Below are 26,111 nucleotides of genomic sequence, written 5' to 3'. Positions count from 1 at the left end.
GGATCCCGCTCCCATGCGGGGTCCTGGAGGCTCTCCTCACGTTGGGCAGCCCTAAGGCAGTGTTTGTGCACAGTCCTCGGCTGGGATGGCAAATGTGGGGCTTGGCACAGCCTGAGTGTTTTGGAGGGACTGCACTGCCGTGGAGGACTCTCGTTCCTGGACGTCAGGGCTGCAGATATCCCTCCCAACATCCCTCCTGGGAAGGATTTGGGAGGAGGAAGGAGGGACGAGATCAGACTTTCAATGAACTTTCCCTGATGGAAAAGGCAAAGCAATTACCTTAGCCCTTTTGAATTGTGCTCCTGCTTACCAGGGCGCGGGGCTTCCTCTTTCAGATGCAGGTGAAAGCGCTGCCTGCTGCCTTTCCGTGGGGGCAATTCAGGGCGGGTGACTGTGGTGAGGAGAGGGATGCCCTCAGAGACTCCTGTCCCCTTTTCTGCAGGCTGCCAGAGCACCCTCTTGGCTTTTGGGGTACAGCAGAGAAGACAACAATGTGGGGCTGCTCTGCCTGAAGAGCAACCAGGAAACATCTGTGTTCAGCGCGCTCCAGCGCCGGGCCCCAGCACAGACTGCCCAGGGCTGGTGGCCCTGTGGCTGCGCTAAGGGGAGTGACACCTGGTTTGCTTTCTGAGCACTCTGAGTTTTATGGATGACAGGGAGCCATAGCAGAGCAACGTAGAAATGTGGGAATGTCCCAGGAATGTGGCAGCCCAGGCCAGATCTGGCCATGGAGTGCTCTGAAGATGGTAAATGCATTGGTCTGGATGTCAGACAGTGCTGTAAGATGTGTCACCTGCAAGAGAGGGCTGCAGGGCTCCTGGAGTGGCAGCAGCGGTGGCCTCAGTGTGTCTGTACAGACCAGGGCTGACAGTACCCAGGGGAGCCCCGTCAGCCCGGCTGAGGTTTGCACAGCGGCTGCTCTCAGCCATCACAGCTCGGCTGAAGCCCTGCACCAAAACCCGGCGAGAAACGCCCAGAGCGAGCAGACGAGGAGGGCTGCGAGAGCCTGGGTACCCTCCCCTGCAACAGAAGTTGGCTCAGATCCAGGACTGCCCCTTCCCTCCAAGGACATTGATTTAACATTTCTGTCCAAATGTTTGCTGCTGTATAATCCTTGGAAATAATTTTTTTTTTTCCCATGCCACACCTAGGGCCTGGTGCTGCCAAGACTGTTTTCCCCAGACGCGTGCCCTTCGCCAGATGGGCAGAGGCTCATGGCCAGAGACCATCTCATGGAGAGAGGAGCTTGCCATCTCATGGGCACTTCTCTGCTGGGCACCTGCTGCTGGACTAGGACTGCTCTGCACAGCAAAGCGGCCATCAGCCGTGTGGAGACCCTGACCCAAGAGCCACGAAACATGATTGCGGCTGAGATATTTGTGACAGCCGATCACATCGAGTGCATCCCTTATTGAGGAAGGGCTGATTTCAGCTCGCAGCCATCTATGCAGCTTCACTTTTCTAAGCCTGTGTTTTTTCAATGCTTAATGCAACAAGTGCAGCTTCAGCCTTGCCTTCCATCCTCTTTGCCCAGTGCTGGCACAGTCCTATGGTCAGACACAATGTGGGACTGGTCCAGCTATGAAAAAAAGTTTTGGTTGATCAGTGCCGCGGTCTAGCTCAGCTCCCCACACCCTGGCTCAGCATGGAGGAGCGAGGAGACAGGGCTGTAGGAGGAAAAAGAGCCAGCAGTGCCACCACCACCTCAGTCCTTCCAGGCACAGAGAATCCACATTGCCCCACCCCCCCACCCCCCGACTGCTGTGTGTCACTGACTTTCACGTAATAAATGGTAGACATTATTTGCCGTAGCACAGTCTCAGCTCTTTATGTGTATTTCTCCAAGGAACTGCATTTCTCCAATGGAATTGGCTCTCCTACATTTAAAGCTGCAGCTGGATGTGTATCTGGGTAAAAGAAACCAGGATAAATACATATGATGATAAGCAAAATTAGTGTTCAAGGGAGGAGAGCCCACGTATGGTATTGCGAAATGGTCACATAAAATGAGGCTGTCCTCGTATTTGGTAGAATTTCCCCAGCCTGATTTTAGAGAGATGTATCTCTTCCTCCAAAGGAAAATGCTCCAGAAAAGAGCCTGGGAAAGGAAATGGCAAGGCAGAAAGTTGTCTCCAATTTAGCTGTTAGCCAGTTCATTTAACCGGGCTTGGCTGGCAGGCACTTGACACCTTGCTAGCTTCACGTACACAACATTGTTTCACAGCACCGAATTGGTGTCATAAAACACAAGGCGTGAGCAAGCCAGGTTAGGTGACACTGGCCACCAGCACGCTGATTTTCAAATGTTTTGTGCAAGGAAAGCAGCTGGAATTACAGGCAGCATGAGTTTCCCAAGCTCTGAGGTAGTGGTGGACCATGTGAACTAGGGGCTGGGAGAAGGGTCTCAAAGGGACTTGACAGTAGGTCTGGTGGACCTGTGGTTCTGTTACCAGCTGTGTGGCAGTACGTCGGTGAGATCTACCTCATCAAGCAGATGGTACCCATAGTCTGGAGGGCAGCGCGAAGGAGAGGATGGTGTCATCCTGGCTGTACTGGAGCACATCCACAAGTGTTGTATGGCACATTGAACGTGACCAGTGCCAAAGAGATGTCCCCCTCCTCTTACTGTTTACACCGAGCACTTCGCATTTTCACCCAGGAATAGCTTCACACAGTCACGGCTTTAATGACCTGCAATAGTTTGGTTTTTGACAAAGACCTGGAGTAACAACCGGGTATTAGCCTCTAAGTTTTTTGAACTGTTTCGAAATGGTTGTAGATTCTGTATAGGGATTTCAAATAGCATCCCCTCTTGCTCAGGCTGCTCCTCCCTGGCTGCCCAGGGGCTGGGTCTCCTCTTTTAGAAGTGCCTCCCCAGTAAGTTTGGAAGCTCAGCTCTTGGTGCCAAGGGAGTCACCTTCCTCAGGGGACAGGCTTTGCATCTGGACTACATCCACTGCAGTGTGTCAGCACCATCTGGACGGCTACTTACCACAGCAATGAAAGGGGAAAGCAGATGGAGAGTAAAACAGGGAAAAGGGAGAAGAAAAAAGGCTGCCTCTGCTTTGGGAAAATGTCCTGCACATCATTATTTTATCCTGCAAAAACCACTTTGCTTTTCAGGGACCCTTTCCCCTTCCTTCTCCTAGTCTCTCAGTCTGAAAAAAAGGTAACGGATTTCCCCCAAGCTCTGGAGACCTTTTGGAGTCAACAGGGAGAAAGTGGGTTGTTCACGTATCTACAGCTTGGTGACTTGGTGATCTGCTTTGGATCTCGGATGAGAAGCAGCATGGGCTCACAGTGTCTGACTCTGTGGACCTTGAAAGGAGTCCAGGCCAGCGCAGGGGAGACAGCCACATCTGTGGTGTAAATATCACTCCAGATGTCTGCCCATGGGATTACCCCAGAAAAAAAACGTGCTTTCACTTAAATTCAACCCTTAACTTACTGCATGCTCGTTTTTTAGGTGAGTGCTATAGCGAGGGTCTTGCACGGGGCGGAGGCAGTGTGGTCAGTGTAGTTTTGCAGCCAGCCTTTTGCTGTCCTACCACCCTGGCACACCTTGCTTGGCTTCATCTGTCATTCAGCTTTCTTCATCTTCTGTTTCACATCTTTACTGTACCCCCTCTCCAGGGACAGCCCTCGCAATAAGCGGTGTAAGGGATTGCTAGGGATCCCGTTTCTCAGGGATATTTGACCCAAAGGCTACAGACAGGACTGCATGCCACATTCAGAAGGGTGCAGCAGACTCCTTTGCTTCGTCTGAAATGCTTTGGTCCAGCTGGGCCCAGATTTTTCTCCAGTTACAGGGTGGTCCTTGAGCGGTTATTGAACTGAGGGGTTTTGTAGGCTTACAAAGAACAGGATTGTAAGGCTTGAGAAAACTGTCTAGCACAGACAAATATCATCTTTCTAATTGAAATGTAGTTGTGATCTTTGCTCTGAAGACACAGACCATGTGCTTATGGAAGTTTTGTTCCTGTAGCAGCTTCACATCTGGACCAGAGTTACTGAAGTAAACCAGTCACGTCGCGCGCCACCCCAGTCCCTTCAATCTGGCACAAACATCGTTCACCTCTGAAAGGGGCACCTGCGTCCCCATTCCCATCTCCATCTTCTCACCCTGCCTCCCACCTTCATACACAAAGTGAGATCAGGAACCTGATCTGGCTGAAAACTAACCTGGATGAGAAAAAAAAAACAAACACAAAAAACAGAGAGATTTTTCTGCAAGATCATATATATACTAACACGGGCACAGGAGAGGCAGGGGAATCACGTGGATGGGGGCTGAGCAAGACCACCTCCTGCAGTAGCATCACCCACTTACATCCAGTTAATACCATAGAACTGTTTCGCTTGGCCTTGGTGAGCTTGGTGCAGAAATAACATTAAAAAGAAAAAACAATAAAAAAAGCTATGTTCCAGCAAGCATAGCTGAGCATCAAATTTGCTAACATAAGTATTCCCATGGAAGGCAGTGAGTGAGTAAATAAACAGAAATTGCTTTACCTACAGAAGAGCAGTTCATACTGCGATAAATATTATACTCTGCCATATTGCCAGGTTTCAGTACAGAAAGGTAGTAAATATTGCATAAGTTATCAGGGGAGTTTCAGTATTGCCAACCACGTGTGTTAAAGAAACCACAAATGAGATCCAAAAACAAATCTGAGGCTGGATTAAAAACCACAAGTTCAAAATAAATAAATGGTGATGTTTTTGTTTGCCTTTTGCCTTCAGGGCCTTCAAGGTGCAAAGTGTTGTTGCTGCTGCTTCTTTACAGAAAAGCAGGCAGTGATCTCCCTTTAATGAAAAGCCAGATGAAATTCCTACCTAATCAAATGATTCGAGAACCCGGGGCTTTAAAGATTTATGATGAAATACTACACTTGTGCTAAAACTGGGACAATTGGACACACAAGCGTTTGTTTCAGGGGATGCTCATTTTCTATGGAAAGAGGTACCAGGATGCACAGCTAGCAGCACTAGTTTTAAAGATGTTACTTCATCAGTTATCGTAGGATTCCCCAAAATAAGACATATTTGACCTAAATATATGATAAATACTGTAGCTTATTGTCAGTATAGGCAGATTAATTATTTAGAGATCATTCAAGGTGTCACGCAATTTCATACACTGAAATCAAGCAGGTTTCCTGGACTGGCTGGACTTTAAAGTCTGTGTAAGGCCACTACTAGGAAATACAGAGAGATCGCACTCAGACCCTGCTTTCCCAATATAGCAAGTTTTTCTAAGCACATCCGGATTTTCTAATTTGAAATAAATTTTTTCTCCCCCTTTAAGAGTAATCCAGTTTTCCCAACATCTCAGTTGCTCTGAGAATTACAAACACACAAAAGAAAGTTACTAAAAAAAAAATAGTATTTCGTCATTTCAACCGTTTTTGAATTGGCCACGCAGAAAATTTCTAATTACACCATATGGAAAAGGGCTTTTTAATTAAATATTTATTTTTCAAAAATTAAAATAATAAACATGCATAAAATATGCAAGGATCAGTGTTTCATACAAGGAACATAGTACTGCTGGTGGTCGGAGTTACTACATCTGTCCTCAGCTCCTTCAAAGAGTATGTGTCGCCTTCTCCCACATCAAGTCTGATGGAATGGAAACACTGCAAGAACAGAAAAGGTAATTAATAGTAAAAAGCTAGATTTTGACACTGTCATAAGCAGATATTCCTACAGAAGTGCTATTTTGAAAGCCACTGTTTAATGTAACTTCAGTTAGACTTAAGCAGATGCTTAAAGTTAACCATCTGCTTAATTGCTGCTAGGATTAGGGATGGATTTAAATAGAGCTTTTAGTTCTTCCTTAACATGGTGCCACTTTCTTTTTGCCTTAGTAAAGCACTTAGGCCCATGGTTCATTTTAAGTGCTTGATTAGTGCTAGTGACTTCACTTATATGCTTAAAGTTAAGAATATGATCAGTGTTAGATTGTATCTGGATCTTAATTGTCTATAAAGTACTGGCCCAAAGCCATGTTTAGCACTTAAAAAGCACACAAACAAGTACTGCATCTAGGAAAACAAAAAGCCAGAAATCAGCAAAAGGATGACAGTAACTTCAAGCAATCAGAGGCACACATTCTTGTTCCCGACCCCCAGGAGAGAGCTGTGTAATATAAAGAGAAAGTCCCCATTTCTCCGTCTGAACGCCTTGAGGCTGGCCATGTCTTGCCGGCAGATTAAGAGCAGGTGAATTTCTATGACTTGAGAGTGGTTTAAAATCAGTTGAGGAGTTAAGAGTCTGCTTATCTTGATCATCATGTTGGTGGCACTCTTATCACTCCTAAGCCAGAACAAAGGCTGGAAAAGCCTTACTGGACTCTGCTCTGCTCACCCCAAGCTGCAGCCCACCCTCCTGGCTGGCCTTGGGGCTTCCTCTTGTAATGCCCGGAGTGACAGAACAAGCACCGATTCTGAGCCATTTGGTTCCATGGGAATCCAAATAAGACGTTTTTTCCCCTGAATTATGCTGGGAGTGTAACAAGCAAGGAGGCTTCTTAGCTTTCTGCCAAATCCTGTGCCTTTTCTGTATAAATGGGACAGCCAGCCACCCCGGGTGTTTCCTAAGGTGTCCGTGAACAGGGTCTTTGTGACTTCTGCTCCCAAAGTGGAAGCGCAGCCCAGCCCCGCTAGACTCACGGGAATTCACTGCCCTTCTTGCAGTGATTTCATCCTCACTTTTTGTTTCTCTCTATACTTCATGAAAGAGGGAAAAACAGGGGGAGGACTTTGTGTTCCCTTTCCTTCTCCTTCCTGCCAATACCATGGGGTTAAAAACGACCATGTGTTTCTTCGGAAGGTATTAGCATAATTATCGCTCCGCTCTGAATGTGCAGTAGCTGGCTGTGTTCCACAAAAGATTGCATTTAACTAATCCTGCTTTAGAAAACCATACTATTTATACCTTCTAAAATCAACTTCATCTTCAGAAATGCCCTTTAAAGGACACGTTTTATTCTATTCTGACCATATGCTTTCACCGTGATCTGTGTATTTTAAACGTGTTTCCAAAGGTCAGCATGCAGGACTGCTCCCCCAGATGCTGTTTGAGCATTGCTGTCTAACGTTAGTCATGCAGCCTGCTCAGCTGTTTGATTTCTGAGAAAACCAGTCCATATTTATCTAATTACTTTGTGTTTGGAGAGTCAGTGTGAAGCTCTCAAACACAGAGGGGATCCCAGGCACTGACTGTCAACACCAGCTAAGTTTGTCCTCTGGGGTTTGCCACCAGCCGTGCGGAGCTTTCTCTCACAAAAAGAAAGTCCTTGTTCTTTCCCTTCATCTGGATTTTTGCTATTCATTCACCACTTCTTTTTCCTGATTTATGCTGGAGCATGCGAGAAAGGGCAACAGTGAGTAAATCAAAAACAAGGAAAATCAGAGCAAATAAAGTATGAAATGCTATTGCTCATCAGAAGTGAGTTCAAACGTTCCCGTTTGGGGGCAGGGGGGTCATTGTAGCCATCGCTGTCTACAAGCAGAGGCATTGCTGCTGAGAAATTCCCACGCAGGATACGTCTCTTTTCCAGAGCCTCCTGCTGGTGAGTCTCGCAAGGCTCTGTTAGCATTGGAAAAAGCTGCCCTTTTTGATAGATCTCATCCTCTGTTGTTTACACGGAGGAAAAAAACATTTCTTCATCAAGAAAACAGCCTTTCCAAAGATGCTTCAAAAGGTATCGGTTTCCTTGGAGAGGGATATTTGGAGCCCTGTGTAACCTTTATCTTCACTGCGGTGTTGCTGTTTTTTAAAATAACATTTTATCCGAGACTGGGAAATATTCTTCATGTGGCTTTGTTTTTCTGTAGGTGTACTTTTTAGCTGTCGTTCCCTAAAAACAAAAGTTGTATTTTCCTCATACCAAGCTCTTCCAGACAGTTTGCTTTTGCAGTTTGGCACTTTGGGGCTTTTGAAAGAGTCAGCGAGTATCTACATAAATGCACCGTGAAGGAGAAATGTGCTTGTGTGTAGGGAGTTAATGAGTGGGCATGGTTTTCATGGTACTTGTTCCATCCCTGGATATACGGTGTGTGTGGGAGGAAGAGGCTCCGCTGTGAATGAGTGTGTGAGTTTGTGCATGCTTTCAACAGAGGAGACGCGGTTTTGTGAGTGAACCTGAAGCCCCGTTGTACGAGACAGTCCTCCTCATGCTGCTCATTTTTACTCAGGTGTTTGGGGGAGAAGGATTATTTTCCACCTCGTTTTTTGGCGTAGCTCAGTGGGCCATGCTGTTTTTTTGAAGTGGTCAGACGTAACCTCCAGAACTTCAGTGCCCGTTGCAGCTCAGTATTTTCCACCTGCACTTGTACATTCACCTTCTGCTTGATTTCTTACAGTGTATTTAAACCCCCATCTCCTATAGCCTTAAAATAATGAATGAACCCATTGCTGTGAAGCAGTTGGGGCTGCAGTGCACGTACCTACTTGTTGCAAAGTCACAAAGATGCAGAAGTGAAATGACCCCTGTCCTCCCCTGCTTTTCTGCGATGAGGACCAGCTGGTACCTAGATGTATGTGTCGGCAGCTACATGCACAAAGCACATGCACTCACATGTTATGTGCCTGTAGATATACGTGCCCAATCACATAAAAAAAAATCTACTGATATGCAACACTCTTTGTGGGAAGCCCAACAGTAAAATCATAACTTTCCATCAGGAACTTGCTCAGTTAGAGCAAGTACTTCATCCAGAGCGATGTTTTCTGCCATTTCTTTCCTTGTCTGGGTAGACTAAGCCTCTGCTTGTAATCATGGATAAGTACTTAGAGGTTAGAAAGACTTCCATTTAAACTGTGAAAACAAGAGGTCAAACGTAGCAAATGACTGAGTTGAAGTTTCCTGTGAAACATTAACTCACACAGTTTTTATTTACTTGTTGGGCATTTTCCAAATAAAATATCTGCCTTGAGCACTGCTTGGACAGAGTAGCTCTGGGCACAAGTCACAGCTGTGTAGTGTGGGAGGCTTGTAGCCGCCCCAAGGACTGAGAAGCACGAGGCACCGAATGGCAGCTCCAGGCGGTGGGCAGGGCAGGGGAAGCACTTGACAGGCGTCCAGGTGAACCAGGCTTCTCTCTTGCCACTGCCAGGGAGTTCCTGCAGCCAAGTCCACAGCGCAAATCCTGCTGACAACAGCAGCTGCAGGTGTGAGAAACACTAGCCTGACCTTGCCATGCCAGCAGAACACGGAGAATCCATGCAACTGAGGAGACCTTAGAACCCCTTCCAGTCCCTAAAGGGGCTCCAGGAAAGCTGGGGAGGGACTCTGGAGCAGGGAGGGGAGCCACGGGACGAGGGGTGACAGTTTTAAACTGAAAGAGGGGAGATTTAGATTAGGTATTAGGAAGAAATTGTTTGCTGTGAGGGTGGTGAGCCCCTGGACCAGGTTGCCCAGAGAAGCTGTGGCTGCCCCATCCCTGGAGGGGTTCAAGGCCAGGTTGGACGGGGCTTGGAGCAACCTGGGCTGGTGGGAGGTGTCCCTGCCCAGGGCAGGGGGTGGCACTGGGTGGGCTTTAAGGTCCCTTCCAACCCAAACCATTCTATCATTCTATGAACCATGCAGGTGGCGACAGCTTTGGCTGCCCTCAGAGGTGCTGCTCAGGGGATGCAGAGCAGGGTGGGCAGGAGGGGAGCTTCTGTTGGAGGCTGCTGGGGCCCTCCTGGGAGTCTCTGCTGATGTGGGTGAAACGGCAGGGTCTGCCTCGTGGGAAATGCCTGGAGGAAGCTGAGCTAGTCAGCTAATCGGAGCCTTTCAAAGTTGCTTTGGTTTCCTGTTCCTTAAGTTTCAAACACCTGCAACAAGACTTACAAAAGTGTCGAGCTCTGGTGAGCTGTCACAACCGTAATCGGGCAGGGTGTGCTCTCGCTGCTGTGGCCGGCAGGGTTGTGGTGGAGAGCAGTAACAAGCCTGGGGGAGACCTGGGCTGGGGGGCGCACTTCCAGTCCTCCTCGTGTTACCGTGTGGCCACAGGGAAGTGATTCCACCTGCCGTCATCATTTTCCCCACATGTAAACCCGAAACAGTTGCACCTGCCTTAACTTCCCCACAAAAGTGGTATGATTAATTAGCATCTGATTTATGCTTGCAAAATCCTATTAAAAATCCCCTGTGTGATCTGAAAAATCTGACCTGAGCGTTCCACAGCTGTTCCTCAAAAGTATTGAAACCTTGCAGGTGCAAGTACAATTGCTCTCTGGCTCAGCTTAAATCTGGGGCTGACAGACCCCATCCTACCTGCAGTGGGAGTCTGGAGGCTGTTTGTGAGGCTTCGATGAGCACTAGAGGAAAGCCTGCATGGAAAATAACAGTACCATAATCAGTGCAGGATTTGGATGGCGTGGGATACTAAAGAACAGGGCCATTCACCGCTTAATGAGGATTAAAATAACTCTTGAATAGCTGCCTTATTCCCCGAGCATCCTGTTCAATGAATGAGTCACAGGATTACAGTTGAAAAATAGGCTGGAATGGTAGAACAAAAACCTGACATAATGAATATCAAACTAAGGGTGTGGGGACAGCCTTTAATCTGTCTTTTCCAACCCTTTTAATGACTGACATGCTGACTTTACTAGTAGCTTAATTTTTGGTTTTGTCTTGTGTGACCCTTGTTACAGTCCCTTTTTTAGGGGTCGGTTTGTTTGGATATCATTAGCCAGATGCAGAAACATTCTTCAAGCAGGATATTCACAGCATGAAAGTATGAAGTTTTGGCTAATGTAGATGAAAGACAGCTGGGATTTGACGATCTATTAGGCTAAGTGCTCATTTGCTCATCACCTCTGATAAGGCTCCGCAGAGTCCAGGTTGGCTGGGCAGAGCTCCCTCAGGAGGGGACCATGGGCTGAGTCTCCCCAGTTCCCTGGGGCGTCCCCAGCGCTGGGAGCTGCCACCACCTCTGGCTCATTGAAACTAGTGGGAAAAGGCTTTGCCCAGCAAAGGGTTGATGCCTCCCCTCGCCCAGGGACACCGCTCCGCTTTGCTTGACCAGCGTAGCAGTGGTTAAAGGACATTTGCTCAAGGGTTCCCCTCTGGACTACAAATCGTGAATAGAAAATGCTGGAGGGGGGCAGGCAGGTGATAAATGAGTAGCTTTATGCTGGAAGTATTTACATTCTCATCACCCGGTTTTGGTCTGCTTTCCTCCCTGCCTTTGGGGTCCGAATTTCTTTCAGTTCCTAAAGCCTGAAGTCTTTTGTTGTATTTAAGTACTCTGAAGGATTAGCCCTTGAAAGGGATTTTCTCTTCATTAGTGCACATGCCAAACAGTTATCTTGTCATCAGGAAAACAAACCGCTTGTTACGCCCTTCTCCGAAAATCTCCTCCGGGGAATAAGGTTGAAGGTAGGCAAATGCTGAGGTTGCTGAAAAGACCAGGGGCCAGAAGGCAAGGAATTGTATTTCATAGGTTGATTGCTCCTGTTTAGTCTATTTCTTTTGTCCCGTCAACTATAGATTTCAGAGCAGTTGCCAGTACTTTAATAAATACTGTAAAACTAATGCAAAATATTGCATGACTGTCAGAACTATCATATATCTGTAATATAGTTGGCATATTTAAAAAATTTCCTTGCTTTGCAGTTTTTATAGGGAACTTTATTAGGAAAGACAAGCTGGAAAATACAGCATTTTCTTTCCATATTCTGACACTTGATATTTTTTCCCTTATAGAACACAATAAGTCTAGTTTTTATTAGCAATAAACACATATGAAATCCCTGAGACTGAAAAAAATATACCCTAGAGAAGGCTAAAACCAAGTACCAAAGGAAAGGTTAAGTCCTTACGTAAAAAGATTGTTTCTTAAGAGGATCTCCTGGATAAGAAGTGCAATGGGAACTCTTTGGGGGCTATTTAAAATTTTCTTCATCAGTTACGTGGATTTTCACTCCTCGAGACAGACAGTTGTGCTAGTGATTTATGTTGCAAGTCAGAGCTGTCAGTTCTGACCCCAGGAAGAAGAGCTCCTTTCAATGCTGAGATCGATACCTCAGCAGATGAGGAGACTGACCCACCTCTGCAAAGAAGGGGATGAAGGGCTGCCTGGTACCATCCCACCCCTGGAGCTAAGCCAGGTGCTCTGATTTCAGTTGCCCATTAGGGGTGCTCTCAGGTCACGAGGGCCAGCTCTGGCTTGCTCTGGGCACTCACGGTGACCATAGCCCAGAGACATCTGAGGGAGTTGATGTTACCCCAGCGCCAAAGTCGTTCAGTTACTGCAGGGCCATAAAACACTCTCCATATTCACTGAGAAAATTGTAGCTTCATGTTTTATCATCCTCATGGAAAAGACATTTGAGCTTCTTGAAATGAATCGTTAGATGCCATGGCTGACACTAGACTAAGTCTTTTCAAGGCCAGGTTGGACGGGGCTTTGAGCAGCCTGGTCTAGCGGGAGGTGTCCCTGCCCAGGGCAGGGGGGTGGAACCAATCTATAATCCTATGATTCTATGATTCTATGAAAAATGCATGTGCACTCTCAGTGAAATTTCAGGAATAAATAGAGGGATCCCTCCTCTCCGTCTTCAAACACAGGCTGAGGACACTAAGGAGAGAGACTCTTGGGGAGTTTAGGAGATCACCTGAACCCCTCTCACACACCTGCTTGAGCCCTGACTCCAAGCACAGCAGAAACCACCTCTTAGATGCCTGGTCTGACTGTGCTGGGCCGCCTGTCTGAGTGTCACCTCCACCCAGAGACATGGAGAAAAGTGAGGAAGCGACAGGGAGAAGCGAGACAGCAAGGACTCAGCCGTGGTGCACAGGCTCCTTGGCTGAACTAGCAACTAGGTGCTGAACTTGGAAGAACATTTCTCCTTTTCAGGGTCCAAGATGTCACTGCCACCAGCAAAAGTAGGGTGCTAGGGCCTGTGGGTGCCAGCACTGGTGGTCGTGGGGGTGCAGGGTGAGGAGCCTGGTTGGGCACCGCTCTGGCTGATCATACCGTGCATGTTGTGTGTTCAGCTGGACCACTTCCCCAGGGCTTGCGGGGCAGCTGTACAGGTTCTCCTGTGCAGGGACACAGTCAGGGCGGGAGATGGGGCTGCCCTGCTCCTGTCAGCAGCAGCCTATATTTGGGTTGGTTTCACTGTACTCCAAACTAGTGCAGGTATTTACTGGTGTATCCTACCCAGCAGCACCGAGAGCTTCTGAAATGCTTAGACAGGTTGGTAGCTGCAGCAGAAAGGTCACCTCAACATAGCAGCAAGGCCATCTAGGCAGAAACTTATCCCTTAGTGTTTCCCAGAACCTACAGCCTTCTCTTTCTCCCTGCAGTGTCTCATCTCGTTCAGCAGCATCTTCCCTTCTTTCATAAATGTACCCCATCACAGACGCCCCTTCCCCACGTGGGTGAAAAGTTCCATTTCCCAGAGCAGCGGCTACTGGAGTCACATATAGACCACAGGTGTAATTGCGTGGGATGCAGCAGTTTGTTCTGGCCTTGCTATGTGAACCCATTTCCTTTGGGGAAAAAACCTGAAACCCTTAAAATCCCTGTCTGTCTACATGTCTTCTCCCAGATTGCAAAGGGGCTGGGAACACTGGTTTCCTTTCTGCCAGTAAAACGTCTCATTCTTTTTGGTGGTTATTGTATCTGATCACTCCTCCAGCTGTGCTCAGAAATTTCATATTGTGGTCTGGCAATTCAGAGCACTGTGAATCCTTTATTTCCCTAATGGAGTTTCCTAGTAAATAGCTTTGAACTCAGATCCTTGTCTCTACAATAGATATGCTTCTGCCTAACTGGCACTTCACAATTAACAGCATTATCTTGTTAAACCTGAAGAGGTGCAGGAAGGCTCAGCCATCATTTTAAAGCATTTTATTGCTTAGAAAGTGTTTACAATAGGCTACAGAAGTGGTAAATGAAGCCCAGTGCCGCATTCAGATGCCTGATTAGCTTAGCCACATGAAAATGCCAATAATTCAGGGTCTGACTATTTTGGATGCCGTTTGTTAAGCAGTAGCCTCAAAGTGCTTGAGTTTTTTAGAGGGAAAAAAAAAAGGAAGGGAAGGGAAGGGAAGGGAAGGGAAGGGAAGGGAAGGGAAGGGAAGGGAAGGGAAGGGAAGGGAAGGGAAGGGAAGGGAAGGGAAGGGAAGGGAAGGGAAGGGAAGGGAAGGGAAGGGAAGGGAAGGGAAGGGAAGGGAAGGGAAGGGAAGGGAAGGGGAAAGAGAAAGTATTTGAGGTGAAATGGAAAGTTGAGCAGAATGAGAAGACAATAGATCCTGTTCATGTAGATGCAGGTGTAATTGTCTTCAGTGAAGACACAATTTCACCCAGGAGTGAGGTTGGGAGAGTAAATGACTGCACTGGAGTACTCTGTGTTTTCAGGAGACAGAAACCTTTGTTGTTTCCCTTCTGAAACAATTAATGTGTTCAGGTTATATCCGTTACTGTTTTAAATGCCTGCATTTCGCACACACAAGTGTCTCCATCTCTGTGTAACCTTTTATCTGTCAGCTCCTGCAGTGTGTAAGCAACATTAGTTGAGAAGAGGACAAACAGTTTGGGCGTTTGGATGTTTTCTGTGATTTGATTTGTAAATTAGCTTTGCTGTAACCAGGCTGGAAGTCCTTGCTGTCCTTAGCTACCCTGCATGACTGCAGCCCTACGCCTGGCTGAAACCCAGAGGGACTAGCATAGGAACCACAGGCTACTTTATAAAATATGGAAGGATGGAGGCCTCCTGGAGAAATATTTCACTTTCTAAGGCTTTCAGGAGTGGCTGTATAGCAATTCAGTCATGCTCAATGAGCTTATCAGCTGCAAATGTCAAGGAGAGGTCATCAAAAAATACAACAGGCTCATTACTCACTACCTAGTTTTCAACTTTCAAAAATAAATTTAATAACTTACAAATGAGTTAATAAATGGTGGGTAAAATAACTGATAAAATATGCGATGGACACCAAGTTGAACATGAGCTAGCATCGCGCCCTTGTGGCAAAGAAGGTCACCAGCATCCCGGGCTGCATTTGGAGGAGTGTTGCCAGCAGGTCAGAGGAGGTGATCCTTCCCCTCTGCCCAGTCCTGGTGAGAAACGTCTGTAGTGCTGGGACCAGTGATGGGCTCCCCAGTACAGGAGAGACATGGACAAACTAGAGTGGGTCCAGCAAAGGGCCAGGAAGATGCTTAAGGGACTGGAGCATCTGCTGTAATGGGAGAGGCTGAGAGCTGGCTCTTTTCAGCCGGGAGAAGAGAAGGCTCAGGGGGATCTCATCGATGTACGTAAATAACTGATGGGTAAGTAAAGAAGAGAGAGCCAGGCTCTTCTCAGTGGTTCCCAGTGACAGGGCAAGAGGCAATTAGCACAAATTGTAATGCAGAAAATTCCACTTAAACATAAGAAAAACCTGACTTACTGTGAGGGTGGTTGAACACTGGAAGAAGATTTGCAGAGAGGATTTGGGTCTCCATCCTTGGAGACATTCAGAACCTTAATGAACATGGTCCTGGGCAACCTGCTCTAGCTGACCCTGCCTTGAGCAGTGGGTTGAACTAGACGATCTCCAGAGGTGCCTCCAGCCTTAGTGATTCTGTGATTTTATGAACAGAAAACCAGCCGTAAGAAACAGCTCTTCTCAGGACACAGACATCCCTAATATACACTGTACAAAACAGCTGCCTTTGTAACCAAAAACCCTAAAAATTCAGCATAGAGGAGGCTGCTACAAAGCTGTGTGTCTGGCATTCCCAGCAGCCCCACTGCTGGCTGTAATGACTGAACACCGGTCTAACAGTAATGTTCAAAACACATTTCTGCTTGACAATGTCATGAACCGAATCTGATTACACCCATACATACTGGCCCAGACCTTAGCCCCACAGCTTTTTAGAAGGAGAGACTATTTAGATTATCTAAGAGAATAATCAAACTGATGATTATACAAGCCTCATGATCTAGAAATATCTACATGTGGAAGAGCTCTCTAGTAATAAATTGTTTTCTTACTCCCACCAAAAAAATGTGAAAGAGCTAACAGGAGTTCAAGCCAGATGATTCAGTTAAGATCTAAAGTATGTTGTAATTTATGGTAATGAAGATTAAAAATACCGCAGCTATTTCTTTTAGTATCAGACTTACCATCCCATACAGTCTTTTAAAATCATATTACTGAAAAGGTCTGCTTGAACTCCGGAAACAGTTAAAACCTAGTGCAGAAAATGGCGAGCGGGATTCTGTATCATTCTTGCTGGAAACTAGATGAAAAGTGTCCCATCTGATCCCAGATCTTTGAAAATCCCTCTGGACTGTTATAGGGATTCCAGAAATATTCAGTTTTTCATTTGTCCCACCCATCCTCCAGTCCAGTTTTCATGTTAAAGTGAGATTAGACTAGAGCAGAAACTGAAGTAAAGTCACGAAAGTAGTCACTGCAGGATTTTTGCTTGCTAAAAGCAACCAGCAGTGGAGGATCCAAAGGAAAACTCCAACTTAGGCAACCTGCAGTCACTTATTCAAGGGCACTTTAGGTGTCTGGGTGAACCTGGTCTCCTCTCAAGCTTTGCTCATCACATACTGGTAGCCAGGCTAATATCCTTTCTGTAGGTTCATCTGTCTGTGTATATGAGTGCCTGTTTTCTGGATGGAGAAGTAAGCTAAGGTGTCCAGTCTGTTGTCATAAATAAATAACCTCTGATTTTAATCCTGGCTGTACACAGACGTTTGGCATGCTGGACAGGGAGATGAGTTTCCAGTGAGATAAAGTAGCAGCCAACATGGACTTCTCAGAAATAAATCTCATCAAGCTAAACTTATTTTTATTTTTTTATTGTGTTTTGTGGCCAGGGAGAAATAGCTTATATGGAGGATCATGACCTTAGCAAGATTTTCAGCAGTTTCTGGGAAACTAATGTGAGACTAATTTGAGAAGCATGTTCTTAATGGACCTCTATAGGGTAGATGCCATAATGGCTGAATAACCCTAAAAGGTAACAAAATATCAGTAGAAGGATGAACTGATGTGGTTCTGCATTTCGTCTTTTTGTTAGTGGTGGAAAAGGAATGTGCTTATTAAATTTGCAGATGATACGAAGCTTGGATGACCACAAGTCTATAAGAGGACGCGATTAGAATTTAAAATGTTCTTGACAAACTGCAGAAATAAACAGAAAATAAATTGATTAGATGAAGAAAAGTTCTACACATTGGACTGAAACAGGAATACTAAAAGGCCTTGTATATGTTGAAGAACAATTGGACAGGTAGCAGCAGTTCTTTATAAAAGCAATAAGGAATCATAGAGGATCACAAACTTCATATGAACTAGGAAAAAAAAAAAATCATGCGAGTTTGTATGAACAAGAGTAGATGGCTGTGAAAAATCCAGCCACTCCACTCTGTACTGGTAAGGTCTCTTCTCAGGAACATGTCTCAGACTGTATTCCAGACTTGAGAAGGATCTAGGTCAATCGGAGAGAGCATAGGATGCTAAAATGACAATACTCAAAGGCAAAGGAAGTTTTATAGGGAATCATAATGGAAATTGCATTTTTTAGCTTGAAGAATAAGGTTAAGGGAACACATAGTAACAGCTTTGCCATAAGAAATTATTGCAGAAATACGGGGAATTTTCTTCATGTCCCCGGTAGACAGGAAAGAAGAAATTGGCCTAAAAAGCAGTAGGAAAGACCTAATGAAACAAATACTCTGGGGAGAAAGTGAAACATCCATGTTAGGTTTTTCAGGATAGCAGACTAGACATCAGACTAGCCCATCCTGCACCGGGACAGCATGAGATGCAAGAAGATTTCTTGAAATCTCTTCTCACCCTACGTTACTACAGTTCCATAACGAGCTGTAAAGATCTGGACAAAGAGTTCATTCCTTATTGAAGGCTTGTCCGGAAACTAGAGATGATACAAGTTTATCAGTAGTCACTTATCTGGTGGTTTTATTACAGTGAGAAAGAGAGAAAGTTGTTTTCCAACCCAAAGGGTGGTTACTAACCACAATGGTAGCAGTTGTTCTGCCATTGATCGTTCCTCCTACTTTGCAACACGGTGTATGTAATACTGAATGCATCAGGTCTCACGGGATTCTCACTCCTCAGGGGAGGGAGTCTACAGCCCACGTGCAGCTACATCCTGCATTTTTGAGGGCACTTATTTGATCTTTCCCTGTACTCACACAGGACGTTGTTGTGGTGGTTGTGGTCACAGTGGGAGAGTCTGTTTTTCGTGTGGTTGGGGCTATCGTCCTGAAAACCTCCATGCTGGATGGAGCTGGAGCGGTGGAGTCGGGGCTGCGAGGTTCCAGCAGTTCCCAGGAACACACCACCGATGTCGGTACACCAGCTGTGGTTTGTTCCTGTCTGGACATGCTTCTTACCTTTGCAGATAACCCTAATTTGCAGGCTCAGCAGAAGGAGAGCCATTTCACATTATCGTGTTCTTCTTGCATCTGGAATTTTAAGTGAACTACATAACAGAATCTTCTGCTTCCTTAAGCATTTTCTTCTCCTTTCTTTAATCATGCTGAGATTTCCTGTGAATACTGTGAGCTGTAATTATCATCTGCAGATCAGTGGGTATGCTAAGCTGTTTCTTAAAGGGATTTCTTTTTTTTCTGTGAATTTCAGATGACCAAGAACAAAATTATAATCACCTGATACTAAACAGTGCCACCCAGACACCTACACATGGTAAGAGAAAACGAAGAGCAAAATTACACATGTTGTAACTTTCCTCTGCCAGCCAGTAACATTTACTGGTACCAAAGTATGTTTAATGTTAATAGAAATGTTCCTATGGCAATGATGCATGAATGATGGTTTCCATTAACATTAAACATAGGACCATATTTTTAAATAGCGTGCACAATGAAATATGGCCCAGTCTTTTATAATTTTACTTATCAACCTTGTGTTTCCCCATGTCTGATTGCTACTTTCTCCCTTCCACATCAAGGTGCTGTCAGATTTAACTGGCCACAAGACTAAAAATTATAACCAAAGTCCATCTTGTCAGCCAAGCCACTCACCTTATAGTGCTGCTTGTGCATATTTCTAAGATAGGTTAGAAGGACAGTGACATGGGGCAAGGGCTCCTAAGAAGACATGATTTTGGCATAACAATATGTGTCCAGAGTTTGGTTTCACAGCTAAATCCAAGCTGTCCAGCCCATACTCCCATGGGTTTGGATGGGATAACCTACTGAAGCCCCTGGTTCACTGCTCAGTGTCTCTAGTTTCTAGTATGCAGGATAGGTAAAGACCATTAAGAGATTCTCCCCACCCACTTTCATAAGCAGAAGTCCCTCTTTCTAAACCAGTTCCCGTGGTTGCTCTCACACCCTTCCAAATCCCCTTTATTGTGCTGTGGAAAAATAACATTTCTCTGAGCCTAGGAACTTACAAAACCCAGAGCACCTTTCATGTTCCTACACCCACCACAGGGTGGACCAGCACTGACCTATCCCCATAACCTCAGGAGTGACACTGCAGGAGACGTCTGGGGCAGCCGATGACCACCATACAACCTGTCTGGTCATCCCTCTAAAGGGTGAGAGCAGCCCTTTCAGAGTTCCTCCAAAGCTCCCCTGGGTTTGGTCTTTGTAGACAAACAGCTTCATATGTGTTACTACCCCTTCTGACAGTGCTCTTGCTGAGCTCTGAAAAAACACAGTTTTAACTTGTCTTACCTCTCTACACAGTTCAGCACATTTATTGGCACCTCTCTATCCAGCCCTCTTGACCTAATAAGCTTGGGGGTGTCGTACTTTAGCCCGTTTCAAGAGTTCAGATGCTATTAGAAGATACTACTTTGTTTTCCCCTATGTTTCCGCCATCTCATCCCAGCCTGGAGATGTTTTTCCACTTCCTCCACGTCCAGAAACGCCATCCCTCTCTGCTCAGCCCCGTCCCTCCAGCCCCTCTGCCTCCCCTGCCCTAGCTCCCTCCTCCTTTTGGTCTCCTTGGCCCCAGAGCAGCAGCTGAGCGTGGGCAGCATGTCCCTCCCTGCGTTGTAGCAATCGCAGACCACACAGTCAAATCACCTGCAGTTTCCTGGCTCCATCCAAACCCAGAACAGTCACTGCCACCCAAATCAGCGGCTCCCCCTGTCTCTGTGCAATCAGTCCAACCTCTGAATGAACCCCCAGTTCCTCTCTGTTTTCTTCCCTCTTCTGCTGCTGCCTTGTCCTGGTCTTGTCCTTGTTCTTCCCTGCGCCCTTTACCCTTTGAATGTGATCTATTCCTCCAGCATTTGCAGCTGGAACCTTCCTTCTAGTTGGGAACCAGTAAGTGACGGGTAAATCTCATCTTAATATGCACATCTTGCAGCTCTGAATCTCTGTGTTTGTTATTCTTTTTGCTCTGGCATTTGTTTTTAATTCTGAAACTTCATCTTGATAACTATTCAGGAATTGATTTATTGTGAGTTGTGTGTTCTTATATAGAGATTTCCATGCTTCTTTGCTGCAAAAAAGTGGGGGAGAACAATTGCCCTTGAAAAGGTCACCTAAAACCTTTGGTGTTTCTCCTTCCCAGAGGGTGGGCTAGGCAGCTCCGGAGCCTGCAAGTTACTTTCAGTTGTAAGACTACATTATTAGGGGTTTTTTTTCCATCTCACAAAAACCCCGGGAGAAACAATGTCAGCTTTAAACCTGACAGTAACACAGGAGTATTTATTGAACCTGAATTGACAGCCTCCAATGCTCTTCAGACTACTTATTTTGTTTACTTTTTTACTTTCCTGAGGGGAAAAAAAAAAAAAAGAAAAGAAGAAAAAGATGGAGTAATAGGGTTGAAATTGTATTGTCTTCTGTCTGGTCTTACTACTTGTTCTTCAAACCTAGCACACGCTGGGTTCTGAGATCTGCCCCAGCAGAGCCAGATGAGTCCCGTTTACCTGCATCTGCCCAGAAGTTTTAACGTTGCTCCATCATCAGGTCCCTATTGCGTTCAATAACCTAAGGTAACAATATGTGCTAAAACTTCCCTCTGGCCCCGACAGATGCTTTTCTTTTTTATGTACTTGAGAGACAAAAATCAAAGCGGATCGGCTCATGATCTGGGATTAGAAACTTTCACTTTTTTTTTCTACACTCATTTCTTGCGTTTACTGTATCTTAATGCTTTGGTTGTACAAAGTGACTTGAATGATCTGACTACAAATATCTGTACGATTCAAATTTATATTTTATTCCTGTGTTACCCATATGGTCATGGACGCTTTTGTTCATGATACTCGTGTGCTGTTGCTGATGAGCCACTGCTTGGTGAGTCCAAAAAGATATTTGGACCTTCTAAATAAGGCATCAAAAGAGCTTGCAGTATTCATAATTACTGCTGAAATTCTGAGATAGTTCATCAACGCCACAGGTTTAATTTAGTTCCCTCCCTGGGTAGGACGCGGTGTACATTTTCTGTGTGATTATGCAAATTTGTAGGTGGACACAAGCTGTCTCTCTGAGCACCGTGTTCATGAGCTCTGTCCCTCAGCCTCTCTCTAGCACCCACCGAGCAATGACACCACCTGAAACAAGCAGAAGGAAGGAAAGAAGCCACTGTGAGGCTCGAGACATGCCCTGTGTTGCCCATGGCCCAAGTTCAGTTTGCTCTCAACTGAAGTAAAACAAGCAGAGAAAGGTTCTCAGGCTACCAGCATGGCGCAAGCAGGGCAGTGGTTGCAGGTGACATAACACCAACCAAACACCACCACTTCAACCAGAAAATCCCTCCCATGCCTGGAGGAGCCCCCACAGCCTTCCCAGGGACTGCCTCGCCCAGCAAGGATGCACTTGAGCTGGTATACGCGAAGGGAAGCGTGGGCTGTGGAAAACTGGAATACCTGTCAGGACGAGAGCTCAGCTGATGTGGGCTGGTGATTTCTCTCCCATCTCCTACCATCACAGGGACTCCACAGGTTTCTTACCTTCTCCTATAATTCCCATTACAACGAGTCTCCAAACTCATACAACCCCGTGACTGAGCAGTGGAGGCTTTCCACAGCCCAGCTGTGGCAGACATGGAGCCCAGGGCTCTGCAGGAGACCTTCTTATGGAGGAGGGATGACAGCCACATTCCCTGTGCTCCCCTTTCCCCTTCCTGTACCAGCTAGCCCTTTCCCAAAGTAGAGCAAATGACACAAACCCATTCATTCCCCCAAAGGTCTTGGGGATCTTACTACAGGAGAGATCCAGATGTGCAGCGGGGCAGCCATTCCACGACACAACCCGCTGTACCCCAGTCAGCAACACTGACATTGGTGCGGGAGGCAGAGGATGGTAAACGTCTGTTTCCATGGGCTGATGTTGCCCCATTGCCTGTGTCCTGCTCCCTGCAGGTGCCAGTGTGATAGACCCTCCATGAATGGCACGTAATGTCTACCAGCACCATATACAAGCACGCCCTTGTGCTACCGTGGCAGTTTTTTACCTGAAAAGAAGCAAATTAAAGGGGATAAGGACAACTTGTGCTCACAAGGAGCCAGGAAAGAAAGAAAAAGCTGATTTGACCTTAGCTCTCTGAGCTGTTCAGCTTCAACTGCAGGTCCCCAGGGTTAAAGCCCCAAGACCCTCTGGTTTAACCTGGCCTGGGGGACTGCTGCTCTTGGCGCCCAGCTTCTCAATGCAGAGTCTGCCCATCGCCATGGGCTGTGCGGCCGTGAGATCACTGGTGTGGCTACGCTGAACTCTTCCGATGGAGGAAGGAACAACTACTAATTAAAGGTGGGATCGCATATAATCTGTTCTGTCAGGCTGCTATCATTTAATTAGCATAGCGCTGTTCATAGCACAGTTAACACAGAGTGAGAAGAAAGTGTCCCTTCTCTCCCGGCCTGGCTGGCACAGAGGGTTCACAGAGGAGTGAAACGTATGTCTGTCCCCTTTTTTGGAAAACGTGATATGTTGGGGGAGACAATTTCCAATGGAGATCACGAGAAATGACCACAGGCAAGTGAGTCTGTCAGCCCATGGCCTGCAATACCAGGATTTAATTTCTGCTGTTGTTGAGGGCCCTGAATTAGCCAGTGTCACTTTGAATAGCCATGTCTTAAAGAAGTCTGTTGATTTCCTACTGATGTCGGTCTATTCATGAACTTAATCCACTTCTAGGACACTGAATGTCCATTAGAGAGGTATCTACAGTCCTTAGAAACCTCAGCCTAAATTCTGCTTTCAGTGACGGACTTCGGACCTCAATTTCACTGAAATCAAAAGTTTCATGTGGGTTTCCTTTGCTCTAGACTTTATTTTTACATCAGCTGCAGATTTTAGCTGCAAATGAAGAACTCTACAGCAGATTTTGGAAATGTAGTGATTTTTGTATGTAAAAGTGTGAATGTGAGTGCTCAGTTATTAGTTTCTAAGCACAACTAAGTTTTACATATGAAATGCAGGTAAATCTTTTGATACGTAATTTATCTTGCTTAGCTATTAAATCTTCATTACAAAATAAGCACATAAAATTATTTTCCTATAAAAACATTAAAATATGGGGGAAAAAATAGGAGCTGGGGCACTAAACAGAACTGAGGCAGCGCAGCATCAGCTATAACAGAAATATACGTTGACTGCCTGGGCTCAGTTTCTGTGAGGCTTATTACTTTATTTTTTACTGCTACTGAAGTTTAATCTCATTATATTTAGTGCATATTTAATTATGCTAACCAAAAGAGTCTTGTATAAACATTTTACATCTATATAAATAACAAGCACATTGCTAAATAATATAGTTAGTAGGAAGTTCATATAATAATTTTTATGTCAGTTCATTGCTTTTGATAATCGTCTCAAAAATAATTAGTAAACCACCATAAATAACAAATGGCTTCACTTCAAGTTTTTAATCAGGCCAAGTATTTTTCAAGTATTTTCCTACAGGTGATGTCTGGGTTTGCTCTGATGGAGGAAAATTTCATTTTATAGCTGTATATTCCTATATATATATGCATGTATGTGTGTATATTCCTTTTATATTCCTGTTTTATATTCCTTCCTTCCTTCCTTCCTTCCTTCCTTCCTTCCTTCCTTCCTGTCTCTTTCTCTTTCATCCATCCTCTTTCTTTTCTTTCTTTCTTTCTTTCTTTCTTTCTTTCTTTCTTTCTTTCTTTCTTTCTTTCTTTCTTTCTTTCTTTCTTTCTTTCTTTCTTTCTTTCTTTCTTTCTTTCTTTTTCTTCCTTCCTTCCTTCCTTCCTTCCTTCCTTCCTTCCTTCCTTCCTTCCTTCCTTCCTTCCTTCCTTCTCTTTCTTTTGTCTCTTTTCTTTCTTTTCTTTCCTTCTTTTCTTCTTTCTTTCTCTTTTCTTCGTTTCAAAAATCCAGGGCATCTTCATTCCCACACTGTAATAGGGCTTTGGGGGATATATTGCTGAAGTAATTCTTGCATCAATTTTCTAACATCAGACCAGAAGCTTCAATTTGGGACAATCCCAGAAGATATGAAAATGATTCCCTATACTGTCACAACTCCTCCAGCAATTTGTTGAGAGTTTTGTGTCTATTGTGTTTAAGACACTGTTTACAAAATCATAACAATTAAGGACTGTTTAAATTAGATTTATCCCCAGTAGAAATATATGTGAGGAAATTAGAAGATAATAATTTCTCTAGAATATAACCTACAGAACAGACACATTATGTACACTGCTCTTTCTGCAAAGCAGCAGGGCTTTAATGAAGGTGGGAGGAGAGATCAACCAGGTCAACTAGCAGGACTGGACAGCATAGTGCCAGCTTTTTGATGCACACAGGTTGCCATTCGTGATGGGGACGCCTGTTGATGATTCAGCTGCTTTGAGCACCAACTTTGCAAAGCAAAGTACACAGATTGCAATACAGCTCCATGTACACAATTACAAAGCAGATTGGAGCGAAGTCGTTAGTGGACCAGGATCGCTATTTTCCTGCCTTGACCTGAGAATTTGCTACCAATCTCCTACAGTGCAGAGCCAACCTCTGTGCAGGGGAAGTATTGATTTGTCGGGGCCATGGTTGGACTTCAGCGGTGTGACTACCCTCTGATGACATGCGTGCTGACCTTCCTTTAGTCAGGGATGTAGAGGGCAGAGAACAATCCTGGGGCTGAGAACAGATAAAGGACCTCACTGAAGCAACTGGTCTTTGCTTTTTAGACTAAACACATTGTTTGAACAAAGAAATCACTCTTTCATGGTCTTCGTATGACAGGGCTAAAACTGCCTCCCAGCTCAAGGTGCAGCCCATCTGCTGAGTATGAAGGGCCTTAACTTGCAGATGAATATTGTTACGGCACCCATGACATGGCATAAAACACATAACACATGCTGTTACACCACCCACATAAAACACTGAGGCTCGTGGATTAAAACTCAGCCATGTAACTGTGTCTCCACCCTCACCTGTGGGAGGAACCTGAGGAGCTTCCCTGTGACAATACAGTTAAGCAAAGGGCCAACATGAGCTGAGTAGCTCTGACACTGGCCTCAGGTTCCTCTTACAGAAGCAGGAGATCTCAAACCATAAGCAAGGGGAAGCAGCGTCTTTATTCCTAGTGAATGTGAGATGGGTGAAAAAGACCAAAAAGTTCTGAAGGCAAAATCACAGCATCTTAAAAATCAGAGCACGTAAAATTGCTGAGACAAGGGGTTTTTTGCCGCTTTCATTGATAGAAGGGCTATCAGTGTGGAGCTCACTATGACTCTGCTGGAAGCTTGTGGTGGTTCCACAACCACCTTCAGCCTATCTGGGGCTTCTGCCTCACCCTAGTCCCGAAGGGCTGAAAGGGGACAGTCACACACGGCCCATCCAGGATGGATGATTAGTTTCTCTCAGCAGCTAAAGTTTTGCCTTACTCACCTTGCTTGTCTGCTGCGAGGACCAAACATGCTGATGTGTTTTCCTTTTTGAACCAGCTTCCCCTCCATGCAATGGCAAGCTTCGAGCATGAGGCACTCACAGAGGTGGAAGGAGTTAACAGGCCGACAGTTTTCAATTGCACAGTCTCAAATCCGGCAAAAGTGAGTCCCAGTTCTCCGCAATTCTACATGCTGGCTGCTCTTGTGCCAGAACCATGTGTTGTTTTCTGCATCACCATGAAAAGGCAGCAAATTCAAGGAGAAGCGAATATGTCTTTTGCTGGGATTGCTAAGTGTAAT

General features: G+C 45.5%; 1 protein-coding gene across 3 annotated transcripts in view; it reads left to right on the top strand.

The window, feature by feature from the left end:
- Positions 1–26,111, top strand: part of SHISA6 (shisa family member 6) — a 272,644-nt gene that overhangs the window by 224,884 nt on the left and 21,649 nt on the right. For 2 of the 3 annotated variants that reach the window (XM_074607621.1, XM_074607620.1), the window contains exon 5: positions 18,617–18,679. The exons of the other annotated variant lie outside the window; for it this stretch is intronic. In XM_074607621.1, coding sequence (XP_074463722.1) covers positions 18,617–18,679 — 63 coding nt within the window. The remainder of the gene's footprint in view (positions 1–18,616; positions 18,680–26,111) is intronic. 3 annotated transcript variants of the gene reach the window in all.

This window comes from Larus michahellis, chromosome 14 (assembly GCF_964199755.1).
Source record: "Larus michahellis chromosome 14, bLarMic1.1, whole genome shotgun sequence".
Lineage (NCBI taxonomy): Eukaryota > Metazoa > Chordata > Aves > Charadriiformes > Laridae > Larus > Larus michahellis.
This window is presented reverse-complemented; position numbering and strand designations above follow the sequence as displayed.